Consider the following 17,110-nt stretch of genomic DNA (forward strand, 5'->3'; position numbering starts at 1 on the left):
AAAAGTAAAAAAAAAAAACAAAAAAAAACAAAAACAAACAAAACCTTTTACCCAGGCTTAGTATACCTATAATCTCAAGATGCTGAAGGATTGCAACTTCAAGACCAGCCTAGCTAGACTGCAAAGTGAGACCCTGTCTCAACAAAGACAAAAAAATAAATAAATACAAACAACTTTAATATATACAGATATTAAGTCCTTATAATTCTTTTAAATATTATGTAAAACCAGCATTCTGATATCGCAGCATCTCTTTTTAAGCTCCAAATCTCTCATTAGTCATTTTGCAAATGCAAAAACATTGAGTTTACTGGTATTTTAAAAAGCACTTGGAATAGCTAAAAATTTATTCATTCATCATTTATAGACTAATGTTTCCAACAATTTAATTAAACATTACCTAATTTTTCTTTTAGAAAAGACCATTACATAAAATCTTTGAAAATCTAAGCCAGCTTTACAGTGCTTTATTTTATGTTTTAACATGTTGAAAATTACCTAGTGTCTGCATGTGTGCAAATGCATATGTGTGGGTACACACCTATCACAGGTCACAGGTGGAGGTGAGGATAACTTGAAGGGGTTAGTTCTCTCCTTCTTATCTTTCCTTTTGTTGCTCTGAAGACAGGCTTTCACGTAGTCCAGGTGGACCGGTAACTAGCTTATTTAGAGGACCAATCTCAAGTCTTGTGATCCCCCTACTTACACCTCTGGAGTGGCTGGGATCAATCAAACACAGGGTCTCTGTTTGCCCGGACTCTACCCACTGATCTACATATATGAATTTTATATATTCATATGTAGATCAGTGAATATATTTTATATTGATTTTTTTCAAAAGTTAGACAAACCTAGAGTTGGAAGCCTATGTTCCTTCCCCCATTGGCTTTGGTCAGAGTTTTGACCACTGCAGCCAACAGAAGATGATAGAAGTGATCTTTGTAATTCCTAATCTGATTTAAAAAGAAAGAAAGAAAGAAACTGAACTGATTCTATTCATCGTTTCCTATCACTTAATCTGGAGTGGTAAATAATGAAACAAAGATAACCTAAATAGTATAGATGGTATTTATTATAAAAACAAGAGTTCTTTTTTTTTTTTTTTTTTTTTTTTTTTTTTTTTTTTTGGTTTTTCGAGACAGGGTTTCTCTGTGGCTTTGGAGCCTGTCCTAGAACTAGCTCTTATAGACCAGGCTGGTCTCGAACTCACAGAGATCCGCCTGCCTCTGCCTCCCGAGTGCTGGGATTAAAGGCGCGCGCCACCATCGCCTGGCAAGAGTTCTTATCTATAATGAAATCTCTTTCCACAGCACCCTATAATCATACACATCTTCCTGCCAAAAAAAAAAAAAAAAAAGAATGATATAGTACTACATCTATACATCTATTTGTTTATTTGTTTTGTGTGGTTTCCCACTCTGAGAGGGAGGTCAGAGGAAAACTTTCAGGGACTTAAACTATACAGAACCCAGGGACTAAAGTCAGATCATCATCCTTGGGAGCCTTTAACCACCAAGCCATCTCGCTAGCTGATGGCATTTTGTTTTTAAAATAGACAAGAAAAATCTTTTTCAATCATAAGCTAACACTTTAGTATGTTACAGAAGACAAAATACTCCCACTGGGAAAAATATTCCACTGAACATGTAAATAAAGCACAACATATATGAGCTCAGGCTTCCCTAAGCATGCAGCCTCTTCATTTGCATGCAGTTCTGGACAATGGGTTTGAACAGGTGGACTGGGGATGGAACTCAGTCTGGAGAACATTTGTCTAGCGGGCACAAAGCCCTGGGTTCTGTCCCCAGCACCATATGGTAGAACATATGTACAATCTCACCACTTGGAAGTAGAGGCAGAAAGATCAAAACTTCAAGGTCATCCTACACAGGAAATGGTTTTGCTGTTAGTAGGATTCATCCTACAGCTGAGACTACCCAGGTTGTCTTGTTAATTATTACACGTTTGACTTTTTGACTCGATAGACAATTTAGAATTCTCTCATACTGACCTGATAGATTTTAGAGATTCTTTCTTTCTCTCCCCCAACCTGAAATATTTTTAAATAACTATTCTGCATATATACATGCAGACCAGAAGAGGGCACCAGATTGTGAATCACCATGTGGTGGTTGCTGGAAATTGAACTCTGGACCTCTGGAAGAGCAGCCAGTGCTCTTAACTGATGAGCCATCTCTCCAGTCTCAAGATTTTCTCTTTCAAAACAGGGACAAATTCAGGTTCTGTCTCTACTTTCTGGGTGATTTAAACAAAAATATTTGATTTGTTCGGGTTGATTTTAAAGAATGAATGAGAGAAAATGTGGAAAGTGGAAGCGATGGCAGGTGCAGAGGTGGGAGTTCAAATCCCAGGACCGAGGTTACAGATGCAGAGGATGGGAGTTCAAATCCCAGGACCAAGGTTACAGATGCAGAGGTGGGAGTTCAAAGCCAGTTTATGTTGCACAGACTTCAATTTTAAAGAACAACCACAAAACAAAAACCTCAGCACACAAAAAAGATACAACTTTTAAAGCTAACTTTAGAAATTAAGACTGCTACACTGTAAGAGTTCTCTGTTGAGCATGCTCAAGGCAGGATAAAGCTGTCGTTTATCCGGGTGTGGTGAGCCAGGAGTATCTTAAATTCAAGGCTATCCAGAATGCCCCAGAGTTCTCCCCAAAAAACAATACTAAATATGTAATGTTGTTTCCCAACACGAACTTACAAAATAACCGCTGCCAAAGAAAAACTTATATAATAACACGGAGCAGTCATATTCTGTAGCTCTAATAAATTTGTTTAAAAGCATATTACTAAATGCAAACATCAATTCATATTCAATGAGATAGCATTTCAGTGGCAGAGAAGGTAATTTGCACAGTTACCTTGATCAAGTATTTTTCCCATCTGTCTGCTGTAACGGATTTGCCAATCTTCCTCATCAACTTCAAATGGAGCTCCACCAATTCTTTTGGTACTTAAAAGGAAGGAAAAACTTCTGTTAGCCAACAAAATAAAATATTTGCAAACATTTAAGATTTTAAAAAATGAGAATAAAAACCCACTTTCTCCAGTCCTGAATCTTTTCTTAAAGCACAGAATGTTGCTGATTCTTTTATTAGCCCTGAATCCTTAGAAGCCTAAACTAAAGGGGAAAGGACTAAATTCCAGTTGAGACCTAACAGGGAAGTCACATTTCAAACTGTCAGTAGGAATGAAACCGACTGTAAGCTACAGAGTAAGTCACAGCAGTTTAATGGTTACAGAAGCCCCACCCAGTGCTTGCCCCACAGGGTGGGGATGGGGAGGTGAGCGGGAGAACAAAGTCAATGGCTCTGAACTTTCTGCTTCATTTTCCTGCGAACAGAAAACCACTCCAAAAAGCAGGGCTGTTTATTTATTTTTACTATGTCTAGAGATATAGCACAGGGTAAAGAGCTTTGCCTAGCATGTAGGGGTGCCAGGTTCAAGCCCCAGTAATACAGTAAGTAAATACCATCAAATAAAAGCACTTAACTAAACAACTAAAATTCCTTAGAGTCCCTCATGGTATACATTTGGATTCCACAATTCCAGACCAAGATATAGATTGACACAGTGAGAAAAGAATTGAAGAATATACATCTCAGATTGGTGAATTTTTATAAAGTAGTCTAACAGTGTTCAAACTTAATAAAAAAAAAAAAACCTAAAACTAAAAAACACTCTTCAAGTATAACTCCTATCTGACCAGCTAAACTTCTCTGTAACATCCTAAAGATTCCTCTTCTGCTTGCCAGACCAAAAAAAAAAAAAAAAAAGACGTATCTTCCACTCTCTGAATAGGACTAACCATCAGACAGCTTTAACCTCTTTAAGAGGAACTCTAACTTCTTAGACCTTCCTCGCTGGGTTTTATCTTCCCTTAGGTTCTCTGTTCTTACTGCAAACAGCCAGAGTTCCTCTAAATATCCCGCAGGTATGATTTGATTGTTTTTAAATTATATTAATTATACCAAAGGGAAATATAGAACAGATATGCCTGCCAAATTTTGTATTTCTCAAATCCAAAATGCCACTAGTAACTTGAAGAAATTACAGGTACCCTATCTAATTTTTTTCCATAATCAAATATATACACTAAGAAAATACAAAAGAAGAAAAAGAAAGGAAGGAAGGAAGGAAAGAAGGAAGGAAGGAAGGAAGGAAGGAAGGAAGGAAGGAAGGAAGGAAGGAAGGAAGAAAAGAAAAGAAAATGCTAGACCAAAAGTGTTCTTTTGCAGCAAGACTTGTCTGAGCATTGTTACCCGCCCTTGTGGTATGCCATGAGTATCTAAGACAGAAAGAATACCTGCAACACTCTCCAATGTATTTGATCTAACAGGTGTTGGCTACAAACGCTGAGTGGGAGGTAGTGTCCTAATCTTTACAGTCCTTCCTTCTTTCGACTGCTAGCTTGAGACAGCTCGGAAGTGTAACATGTACTCATCTAACAACTCTAAGGGTCCTGATGAGCCTGCACGAGCGAGTCTTCCACGGATGGGCTAGTCACAGATAACACAGACAATTACCCTAAAACCCGAAGTAGCGAGTCGAGGACGGAGTGGGTAACTCCAGACATAAACAAGGTAAACAGCTAAACCAAAGAACCGAGAATGACTACAGACTTCAGACAGGGGCTCTACCAGGAAGACAGTCTCATGTTAAAGCAGACTGCTCTGTATTTTAGAAATATCTTATGACTGAATCAGAGGAAATAAGACTTTAAAATGAAAGTTTTCATTTGCTTTCTTTAAGAGGTAGAGTACAGGGAAAAAATCTGAAGTTAACTCCAGAAAGCATCTGGAAGACGAGAGTCCCCTGAGCTCTGACTGAACATGAAGGGGCAGCAGACACAGCAGGGGGCAGAACTGAGAGCTGCTGCAGGAAATAAACTCAACAAAACGCATCCAGCCTGGTGGTGCCAAGTCAAGAAAGCTCAGCGAGGTACGAGCTTAGAAAACCCAAGAGGCCAAAAACAGTTCAAGGAAATCCAAAGAGGGCTCAATTCCCAGTCCTTCCAATCTATGTGGGTGGTCAGGTCCTTTAGCACTGAACCTTGACTTTCTAATTTGTATTAAAAGACTCTGGTAATCTCCTGGAATTTTGAAATGGCAAAATACTATATAAAATTAAAACACTTTTGATGTATTTCTGTTGTGATACTGGAAACTAAGATCACCTTTAACGGTTCCCAAACATTCAGAGCTCAGTTTACCCTAACTGACTACACCTCAACCTGCCACCTTCTAACCCCAATTTACTGCACCACAGGCCAGATGCCATAGTCTGTTCTCCTCATCCTCTATTCTCACACCTTAGGGTCGCCCTTCGTCCCCTCTTAGGACACACAGAGTGGTAAAGCCGCAGTTAGCAGCTGGCACTGTCTCCTCAGCTCCATAAGCACTGCAAACCTAACTCCCAACCCCCTTTCTCTCAGGCGTGCGCCGCCACCGCCCAACTGCCAACCCCTTTCTCTTACAACTACACTGAAATCCTCAACAGAGATCACCTTGGTCTGACAAAGGGGGTGGCTCACTCCTGAAGGCAGGAGCAGGCAGATCTCTCTGGGTTTGAGGTCAGTCTGGTCTACAAAGTTCCAGAACAGTCAAGGCTACACAAAAACAAACAAACCACTTTAGTCTGTTCGCTGCCCACTAACCCTGCCCTAACCCCTGCATGTGCACGCCTTGTGGAAGCCTTCCAGTTCATTTCCAAATCCTTACGTGAGTCGTACTCATCTTTCAAAGACTGGGGAATGCAAGTCTCGGACTTTCCAATACCAGTATGTCTTTTATTCTGAGACTGTTCAAACTGCCTGCAACCAAGTGGTGACTCTGACACCAGTTTCTAAACATAACCCCCCCCCACTGCATCATACAGAAGTCATGGAAGATTTTTATTCTGTTGGCATTACTTTTAAAAGGTCAAAAATCAACACACAAAAACATGGTTTTCATTCTGTTTACAAGTCTTGTTTATTTTGATTTAGCTGTATAAAAAGATAAGTACTGAATTTATCAGGGTGCTGGCTCTTCTACAGAAGTCACATGGAAGTGATCCTGCAGTGTGGAAGAGTACAGCCTGACACATTACGTTAAAATTCACAACACATTATTTAGTAACTGTGGAGGGTGATAGAATGAAAATGGCCCCACAGGCTCACAGGGAGTGGCACTATGTGAAAGAATAGGAGGTGTGGTCTAATTGGATGAAGTGTCTCACTGTGGGTGGGCTTTGAGCTTCAAAAACCCACTCCAAGTCCAGTTTTTCTCTTCCTGCTGCCTGTGGATTTGTACTTAAAATTCTCAACTGCCTCTCCTCCAGCACCACATCTGCCTCCAAGTCTCCATATCCCACCATGACGACGGACTAAACCTCCAAACTGTAAGCCAGTCTCAGTTTTCCTTTATAGAGCTACTCTGGTCGGTACCTCTTCAATAGAACACAGACTAAGGTAGTAAGTAAATTTATTTAAGTTTTGCTTGCAAAGAGAACTGAAATGTGATGATCTTTAAGGGCACTGAATATATTAACAGATAAACAGGGAAACACTTCACAAGGAAAACCAAAGGGCCGGGAGATAGAAAGCTTAGCGGTACAGCCCATACTTAGCTCTCGCTCTTTACCCTAAGCAGAACTGCCACAATGTGGTACTGCACACTCTAAAGCAGCTGCTTAACAGAGCACCGTAGAATGATGGTGTATTCTGTACACGACATCCACTCAGACACATGAGAACACCGTAGAATGATGGATGGCGTTTTCTGTACACATGGCTACTGAGTACCAGGTAAGTGGCTAATGAAAGTGAGGAACTAAGCTATATTTTGATTTCATATCTGTGTGTGTCTGTGTTGGAGTATGGACATGTGAGTGTAAGTACACTGAGTCCAAAGGAGGTCAATGGAGCTTGAGTTACAGGCAGCTGAAAGCCAGCCTTCTCTAGGAGCAGCAGCAAGAGCTCTTAATCACTGAGCTACCTCTCCAGAGCCAGAACCAAGCTTTCTAGTTTGACTTATTCTATAAACTTTTTAAGTATATTTATTTAGTGAGTGTGTGTGCACGCACGCACGCACGCGCACACACACACACACGAGGGGTCACATGAAAGAGCGTGTGTGAAGGTCAGAGGACCACTTGCCAGAGTCAGTCCTGTCCTTCCACCACGTGGCTAATGAGAATCAAACTCAGGTCACCAGGCTTGGCAGCAAGTACCTTTCTTCACCTGCGGAGCCACTCTGCCAACCCCAATTCTATTAGTTCTTAATTTAGTTCAGTAGACACGAAGGTGTCAATTTTGTTTGGTTGGTTCGCTGGTTTTCTGAGACAAGGCCTGTTGGGGAATATCGATGTGTGTTGCATCTTCTCATACTGCTTTGTTAATGATTCAAATATGTGTTTGATTAAATTAACCTGCACGCAGGAGGGTGAGTCAGCAAGTAGCTGACAGGAAGTGGTAAGGAGGAACCACGTGCAGCAGGGATTCCTAAGGGGGGACTGGAGAAAAGGATGCTGGGTAGTTTGGAAGATATCAGGAAAGGGAGAGAAGTTAGCTACTTGCTATACTGCCTCTTTGAGTAGCAGAATTCCACCTCAAACCTTGAACTGTGAGTTCTTTAGATTTAGATAAAGTTTACCTTAATAGCAAAGAACAGAATTCCTTCAGGTTGCAGCTCCTGCACAAATGCCATTGCTTGAGGGCCTTCACTGTAGCTAATAAACTTAACCACAAAGGTCTCTTATGTCATGTGGCTCTGGCTGTCCTGAACTCATATGTAGACCAGGCTGGCCTCCAATTCACAGAAATTAGCCTGCTTCTGCCTCTTCAGTCCTGGGATTAAAGACGTGTGCCACTATGCCTGGCTAAAAGTATCAATTATATTCGTAAATCACATGATCATTTTCTATAAACTGACCAGCTCTAATTTTACTCACTTGTCAACTACAACATTTTCCAAGTAGCCCAAATTATTATCGGATCCCTTTCTGTGAAAGATTCCAAGGCAGAAAGAAAAGGTCTGGAGCATAAGTGGCGGCAGCAGCCCAGACTGTGTAGCTGACCCAATTACCCAAAGGCAATTCACACTGACGTTTTTCTGTGCATCTTTATATCATAAACTCTAAATATTGCTGCTTCTGCAAGCCTAGTCTGTTACTTAAATTATGATTTTTTAATTAATTTTTAAATTTAGTATACACTGGGGCTTTGCCTGCATGTATGTCTGTGTGAGGGTGTCAGAGTCCCTGGACCTGGAGTTACAGATAGTTGTGAGCTGCCTCGTTGGGGTTGGGAATTGAACCCAGATCCTTTGGAAGAGCACAGCGCTCTTAACCACTAAGCAATCTGTTTAGCCTTTGGAATGTTATAAAGTTACAGCAGCTCATACTCTTCCTCGATCCTTCAAAAGTCTGTTACTTAAATTTCTTCTACACCTATGAGCAGAGACCAACTCAAGAGTTACAAAGACAGTTATTTCTTCTTGGTCACAGATGACAGGATACTGATTTCAGACACAGTGATTGGTTACAAGAAGCTTTATTTACTGCCCAGCTGTTGTTGGGGAGCAGAGTTTTAGAATAATGAGACTGCAATTGAAATCGCCGTCACGTGCTCATGTAACTTTCCTTCAAAGAGCTCTTCTAACCAATCACTTTCGTTTTCTGAAAAGCAAAGAAATGGCTCAAGACTGTGACCTATAACTCAGACCACCTTTCCCAGCTCTGGCGCCTGCGCTAGGCCTCGCATTCTTTTAGCCTGTTACCATGACTGGCGCTCAATCTTCTTTCAAAATAATCACAATAGGGGCTGGAGAGATGGCTCAGTGGTTAAGAGCATTGCCTGCTCTTCCAAAGGTCCTGAGTTCAATTCCCAGCAACCACATGGTGGCTCACAACCATCTGTAAAGAGGTCTGGCGCCCTCTTCTGGCCTTCAGGCATACACACAGACAGAATATTGTATAATAAATAAACAAATAAATAAATAAATATTTTTTAAAAAAAATAATCACAATAGGGATGTGGGACTAGGGATTTGGTTCAATTGGTGGAGAATTTGACTAGCAATACACAAGATCCTGGTCAATACCCAGCACTGCATGAAAACTAGGTGTGGGGGCACTCATCTGTAACCCCAGCACTTGGGTGGTGGACGAGGTCAACTCAAAACCATCCCTCAGATCCTACCTCAAAAAAAAAAAAATAAATAAAAACAACCATAATACCACTATTACAACCTAAAGTTAATTAGTGAGTACCATAGAACTTCTACATAAACTAAACGGAACCCCGGGCTCAGGCACCGCAGAAGCTGTCAGCAGACACACCCCTCCCACTTGGTACTCAGGGCTTTCAAGACAAGTATGTTCTGTGTCAGCCTGGAGACTGGCATTTATTTCTTTTTTTTTTTTTTTGGTTTTTTCGAGACAGGGTTTCTCTGTGGCTTTGGAGCCTGTCCTGGAACTAGCTCTGTAGACCAGGCTGGTCTCGAACTCACAGAGATCCGCCTGCCTCTGCCTGGGATTAAAGGCGTGCGCCACCACCGCCCGGCCCTGGCATTTATTTCTAAGAGCACACGTGGGAGCCAGGCCCCAGGCAGAAACTGACACAAGCTCTGAGATACACCACAGTCCTATAGTTCAAAGGGGACACTCAGCTGCAGGTGCCCACAGAAGGAACTCACTGGCTCTGTCTGATTCTGTCTTCCCTACCAGAATTTCCCATCAGCCACATGGCAAGTCCTAACTGTCTATAATTCCAGTTCCAAGGAATCTAATGTCACCTTCTGAGTTCAATGGGCACCAGGCTCAAACACAATACACAGACATGCACACTCATATACATAAAATTAATTAAAGAAAGCTGGGTGGGGCTGGTGCACGCCTTTAGTCCCAGGGCTCAGGAGGGAGAGGCAAGCGGATCTCTGAGTTTGAGGGAAGCAAGGCCGACAGCAAGTTCCTCCAGGACAGGACAGGCTACACAGAAAACCATGTCTCAAAAGGAAAAGAAAGAAAAAGAAAAGAAAAAAGTAAAATAAATAATAATAAAATAATAATTAAAGAGAAAAATAATCAGCTGGGCGGTGGTGGTACGTGCCTTTAATCTCAGCACTCGGAGGCAGAGGCAGGCAGATTTTTGTGAGTTCACGACTGGTCTACAACTGGGAAGGAGAAAACCAACTGCAAAAGTCTCTGACCTCCACATGCATCATGGATGCCATGCGTGTGATGTGCACATGCGCACACACACAGTCAACAGATAAATGTAATAAGTTATGTTGCAAACTTAACCTACTCATCCTTGCTCATCTCACTGATGGACATAAACTGAGCTGCCCTAATTGGAAGGAAGACGACTGTGCTGGTCATGTAGCTCGTGACAGGGCATCCGTCCCAGCAGCACACGGGCACGGGCACAAAGACAACGACCAGCTCAAACTTCTACTCTGTACAAGAAAACATTCTTCTGGGTAACTTACGAAGACTAGGCCTCTTAAAAAAGCATAAAACAAGCCGGGCGATGGTGGCGCACGCCTTTAATCCCAGCACTCGGGAGGCAGAGGCAGGCGGATCTCTGTGAGTTCGAGACCAGCCTGGTCTACAGAGCTAGTTCCAGGACAGGCTCCAAAACCACAGAGAAACCCTGTCTCGAAAAAACAAAAAAAAAAAAAAAAAAAAAAGCATAAAACAAATTTGCAGGTTACTTTTATTTATGAGTGAATGAATTCATGCAAGAGCACCAAAAATGTAAATGAATAAGCACTCATTGACTAACATGCTTAAGTCCCTTCCAAGGAGCACGGTCCTGCAGCCTTGTTCTCAGGGTGCACCCTAACACATCCACTTCTTACCCGTCCACTTGCTCTGGACTCACAGAATCCAGCTCACAGTTAAGGCTGCAGTGCAGCATAGTATGTTGTGGACCAGCTTGGTTCCCTCCTTACAACTTTGCTTCTTTTTGAATTCCTTCAGATGCCTCATGTTTCTGCAGTTTCCTTGAAAGCTAGTTCTATTTTAGAATTTCCTTTCTTCCTGTCCCCTTTCTATAATCCAGATACTCTAATGTCACTGTCCGAGTGGCTTCATCAACAAAGTGCTCCTTGGACTCGTGTAACAAGAGCTCAGAGCAAAGGGTGCTAGCTTTGTTTAGTGACTGGACCTCATCCTAGCTCTAGCGTGCATGGCTTTGCTCATCCTAAGCACCGTACCTCACTCTCAGGGTTAGGCCACTTAATGCCCCTTAGGAAATAATTCTTTTACATCACTTTTAGGACAGTGTCCCTCCTAGTAGCCCAGAATGACCATCACAAATTCCAGAGATGAAATGTAGGGTCCTGTCTTCAGCACCTGGGACAGTGATCGCCAGTACAATACACCAACAGTAGGGTGGCTTTGCTGTTTCTTTTACTTTGCTGGACAAGGTACTATATAAATATCAATGTCATTGGCAATAACAGTCACCATGTCTAACTTAAGATAATATTAAAACAATTACACCCAACAACTGTGAAAATGATCCTTTCTTCCTGACGAACTCACTTCTGGAATTAGAAGGTATTCCCACTTCATATTCCTTTCCCAACATTCATGCACCTTTCCTTTCTTGTGGTGTCAGGGATTGAATCCAGGGTCTTTTACATGCATCTTTTTTTTTTTTTAATTTATATCTTTCTGTATAAAGTTGAATACATGTACTTGGGCTTTGTAATCCTATCTATCCACTCAGACAACCTCCATCTTTTATTTGATTTTAGTTATAATTTAAATATCATATGGGACTGGCTGGTGTTGGAGAATGTTTAGATCAGTGGTTCTCAACTTGTGGGTCACGACCCAACAAGGGTCACATATCAGATTCATAACAGTAATAAAATTACAACAATGAAGTAGCAATAAAAATAATTTTGTGATTGAGCTCATGACAACATGAGGAACTGTATTAAAGGGTCACAGCATCAGGAAGTTAAGAACCACTAGTTTAGACCAAAGGTTAATAAATTCCCTCATGTAGGGCAAAAGAAACTAACCCTTTTCATATACTCTTTGAGCTCAAAACATTTTCACTTTTTTTTTTTTTTTTTTCTATTTTTAAGACAGGGTTTCTCTGTGTAACTGCACTGGCTGTCCTGGAACTCACTCTGTAGACCAGCCTGGCCTCAAACTCACAGAGATCCACCTGCCCCTGCTTCCCGAGTGCTGGTATTAAAGGCACGTAATACCACCCAGCCCTTTTCACATTTTTAAAGAGTTAGGTTTGGTGGAAAAGTAAAGTGTTTATGACAAATGATAATTACAGGAAATTCGTACTGTCTGCAGCTACTCACACAACAGCAAAACAGTTTCAACACATCCTACTTTGACGGCAAGACCTGAAAAGTTTTGCCAACACTAAATATATCTAATGCAGTTGCTGATAATTAAATATACAATCCTACATTTTGCATAAATCCCAGCATGCCCTTCCTGTCTTTTACTACTAGACAAAAATTTATTCTGTATTACATACTTTAAACTGTTCCCCCTTGTCTCTCTTGCAGGGCTCTGCACGTGCTATCTGCTCTGTCCCACTGAGCTGCAACTTTAGTTGCTGGGACCTGTACAATCAAGTCTTCAACTGCATACGGGGCCACTGAGGCATATTCTTATAGCAAGGTGGTGGCGCACGCCTTTCCGGAGACTGGTCTAGGCATTTTTCCCACCTAAGGATCTCCTGGAGAGCTGCAACAATGCCCAAAAGAAAGGCTACAAGTGATGCAAGTCAGGAGCCAAAGAGAAGATCAGCCCGACTATCTGCTGTGCCTGTGCCCTTTACACCAGAGTTGAAACCTAAAAGAACATCAACTCAAAGGAAAATGAAGAATACGAATGTTGTAGCGGAAGAAAACAAGGATGCAGGTGCTGTAACAGTTCCTGAAAGCAAGCCTGAAGGTGTTCAGGAGGCATGCAACATGGACAAGGCTGAAAATGGAGAAGCCAAAGTTGTGGAGGCACCCATTCTAAAGCTGGAAGCGGGGGAAGTCAAAGAGATGAATGAAGATGCTGAAGAAAATGGGGGAGAAAAGAAAGAAGCAGTGGCGGCAGAAGGAAAAGATGGTGAGAACACCCAAAATATAGAGAAGAAGGAAGATGGAGAAGAGGACAAAGAGAAAGGTGAGGAGGTGAAAGACGAAAACAGGGAAGGAGTCCTGGGAGAGAAACCAGAGGCAGCAGGAAGTGAGGATGCAAAAGAGGACAAAGATGATGGAGGCAAAGGAGATGGGAAGACGGAAGAAGAGGAAGCTGAAGCCGAGGAAGAGGTTAAAGAACAGAGAGAGGAAAAAGAAGAGGAAGGTGGAAAATGCAAAGAGGAAAATAAGGAGGATGAACAGGAAGGCCAGAGAGGGGAAGACGGAAAGGAGAGACATGATGGGAAAGAGAGACAGGAGGAAGAAGGCAAAGAAAAAGAGGCTGCAGGTGAAGGAAATGATGAAAGCAAGGTGGAGGCTGAACAAGAAGCTGAAAACAAAAATTTGAAACAAGATGGAGAAAAAGAGGCGTCTCTGAGTATTGTCTAAAACTGCCCTATGTGATATCATAATTTGGTAACATTTACCTTCCTGTTGTAATGTTAATAGAGATAAAACTTTTATCAGATATTTTATAAGCAGTGCTTTTCTTTTAGCATCATTCAATCTTGGAACATCATCATACAGGTTATTAGTTGTGAAATACGTAACATGACACCTTTATACATTTTGTGGTTAGAGTAGTGCAAAATATAAAATGTAAACTTGCGACTTTGTGGATTTCACTGCGTAAGTTATATACTAAATCTTGGCATTTCAATTTCATTCTTATACGTGATAATTTTGCAGACTAGGAGAATTTCAAAAGAAAGAGTTTGTACAACTTTACTGTAGCTCTCTAGCTTGCTTTTATAAAGAAGGTCAACTCTTTTCAGCTAATGTTAAGAGTTAGAATTGCCATTACCAAATATAACTGTATTAGTAGCTTGGAAAGAATATAACATCTTAATTTTGTTTTTGGAGAAATTTGAATGTTTGTTTCAGGAGGGTAGTTTTGATTATATGTGTACGTACAAAGTTTTCCTGGATTTATCATAATAAAACATCTACAAACATTAAAAAAAGAATTATCTTCTTAAAAACTTAAAACTTTGCACGTCTACCATTTCCTCAGCCGTCATCAGTGCTGATTCTATCACTTACCTATGAAGACGCTTCTCACTAGACATGGCTCACAGCAAACTCTCTAACTTAATTTTTCTGAGTTCATTTTTTATGAATATTTTGATGGGGGCTGGAGAGATGGCTCATTGTTTAAGAGCACTGACTGTTCTTTCAGAGGACCTGAGTTCAATTCCAATGGTGGCTCACAGCCATCTATAATGAGACCTGGCGCCCCCTTTTGGCATGCGGGCACACATGGAAGGAATGCTGTACACATAATAAATAAGTAAATTTATTCATGAATAGATGGCAGCCCCCAAGTCAATATTTTTTAATTTTACTTTAATTTTACGTGCGTGAATGTTTTCCCTTATGTATGTCTGTGCATATCACATGCATGCCTGATGTCCATGGAAGCCAGAAGAAGGTACTGGATCTCCTGGAGCAGAAGTTACAGACAGCTCTGAGTCCCCATGGGGGTGCTGGGAATCTAATCCTGCTCCTCTTGGAAGAGGGAGGAGGTAGAGGAAACAGGACCAGATGCTGAGGTCATTTTCAGTTTCGTAGTGAGCGTCAAGTCAACCTGAGCTGCATGAGACTCTTCAAAGGTTAAATTTAAAAAAAAAAAAGTTACTGAAAGGAATTTAAGACTTACTGTGAAAGCCAGGCGGTGGTGGCGCACGCCTTTAATCCCAGCACTCGGGAGGCAGAGGCAGGCTGATCTCTGGGAGTTCGAGGCCAGCCTGGTCTACAAGAGCTAGTTCCGGGACACAGGCATCAAAGCTACAGAGAAAACCGATCTCGAAAAACCAAAAAAAAGAAGAAAAAAAAAAGGCGTACTATGAAAATGCATCAGGGAGAGTCTTCTGAGAAAAAAAAATCAAGCATCTTACTGGTATGTGTGTGACAAAACTGCAAAGTTCAAAGAGGACAGTGAAAACTACTGGAAGAAAATATGCCTACAGCGTCTCCAGATGTGATGAATAATACACACACACAGCTGAAGTATACACAACATAGAAAGACATAATCAAACAAGGATAAAGAATTTAAGTAACTTCAGGCAGTGGTGGCAAACACCTGTAGTTCAAGGCCAGCTTGGTCTACAGAACAAGTTCAGGGGTAGTAGCATCACCACCATGCCCCGTTTTTTTTTTTTTAATATTTATCTATTAATTATGTATATCATATTCTGTCTGCATGTATGCTGCAGGCCAGAAGAGGGCACCAGATCTCATTACAGACAGTTGTGAGCCACCATGTGGTTACTAGGAATTGAACTCAGGACCTCTGGAAGAACAGTCAATGCTCTTAACCTCTGAACCATCTCTCCAGCCCCATTCCCCGTTTCTGTGGTCCTGGGATGGAACCCGGGTGTGGTGCTTTGAATAAAATGCCCCCTCCCCCACAGGTTTAGTCATCAGACAGTGTGACACTATTTGAAAGGATTGCAGGGATTAGGGGTGTGGGGCCTCGTTGGAGGAAGTATCTCACTAGGAGTGGGCTTGGGGGTTTCAAAAGCCCAGGCCAGGCCCAGTCTCTCGCTCTCTCTCCACCTGTGCATCAGGATGTAGCTCTGAGCTACTTCAAGCATCACGCAGCCATTTGCCACGATGCTCTCGGCCATGATGATAATGTACAAAGCCTCTGAAACTGTAAGCAAGCCCCAGTTAATACTTTCCCTTATAAGAGTGGCCTGTCATGGTGTCTCTTCAGTCTGAGCTACAGAGAGAAGCGTGCCTCACTCCAAAACAAACCAGGCATGCCCACACAGGACTTTAATCCCAGCACTCTGGAAGTAGAGGCAAGGAGTTCTTTACGAGTTTGAGGCAAGTTCTCTATATAGCAAGCTCCAGGCCAGTCATTCACATAGTGAGACCCTGTCTCAAAACAAAACGATACGAGAGGCTGGAGAGAGCATGCTCACTGTTCTCTCAGAGTACCACGTTTTGTTTCCATTTTTTCCTCTAACTCCAGGGTACTGGGATTAAAACGAAAAAGAAAAAGCAATTCACAAAAGACCATGTCTGAAAACAGGAAAAAAACATGCCTCCTAAAATTGACACCATGTGAAAATACATACCAACCACATTAGCAAAAGCTTTAAAGTTTGAAAACACAAACACTGGTTACATGGATAAAGGAAAACTCTCATGTAACTGGCAGTGTACAAATCATAAAATACTCTGAAGAGCAGCTGGGCATACCACATCTTCTTCCAGCCTGACAACCTCACCCAGGAGCACGGCTGCTAGGGTAACAGAACACACAGGTAGCTGTCCATTTTAAAGAGCCACACTGTTGTCACACTGTAAAGAGAAACCAGTGGCTGACATAGCACGGACCAAAGTGGTTTTATCTAAACAGTAACGTTGAGGCCAGCGAAGAGCACTGTGGGAAGAGGGGGTGCAGTGCAGAGTTAAAGCAGGGTCTGAGGACGTGCAAGTACATGCTCAGTGTGGGCACACGGGAACCACGCAACAGTGTCAGCGTGCACGTGGGAACCACTCCAGCAATTTCAGTGTGAGCACACGGGAACCACGCAACAGTGTCAGCGTGCACGTGGGAACCACTCCAGCAATCTCAGTGTTGTCTTTAGGAATGGAACAGTATGGAGGGCTTCAAAGAAAGCTGTAACTACAACGTCCTCTTAGGGAGGCAGATCTCTGTGAGTTCAAGGCCAGCCTGGTCTACAGAGAAACCCTGGCGGGGAGGGGAGAGAAGATTTTTCTCCATAACTATGCTGATGGCGTTTCCTCCGCTCCCTGACTGGGGCCTCTTTTGGACAGTTTCCTTCATTGCCTTAAAATGATCCTGAAGCATAGGGTGAGGAATCTGATAATCAATCTAATCTTGAATTCTCTCCACTTTTTGATGAGGACTGAGAGGAGAGCCTACAAAAAAGCGAATCTTACACACAAC

General features: G+C 42.0%; 1 protein-coding gene across 1 annotated transcript in view; it reads right to left on the minus strand.

Moving 5' to 3' along the window:
* The window catches only part of Rsf1 (remodeling and spacing factor 1), a 106,446-nt gene that overhangs the window by 70,111 nt on the left and 19,225 nt on the right, over positions 1–17,110 (minus strand). Inside the window, exon 2 of the mRNA XM_057755919.1 lies at positions 2,888–2,979. Within this exon, the coding sequence (XP_057611902.1) occupies positions 2,888–2,979 (92 nt within the window). The remainder of the gene's footprint in view (positions 1–2,887; positions 2,980–17,110) is intronic.

This window comes from Chionomys nivalis, chromosome 23 (assembly GCF_950005125.1).
Source record: "Chionomys nivalis chromosome 23, mChiNiv1.1, whole genome shotgun sequence".
NCBI lineage: Eukaryota > Metazoa > Chordata > Mammalia > Rodentia > Cricetidae > Chionomys > Chionomys nivalis.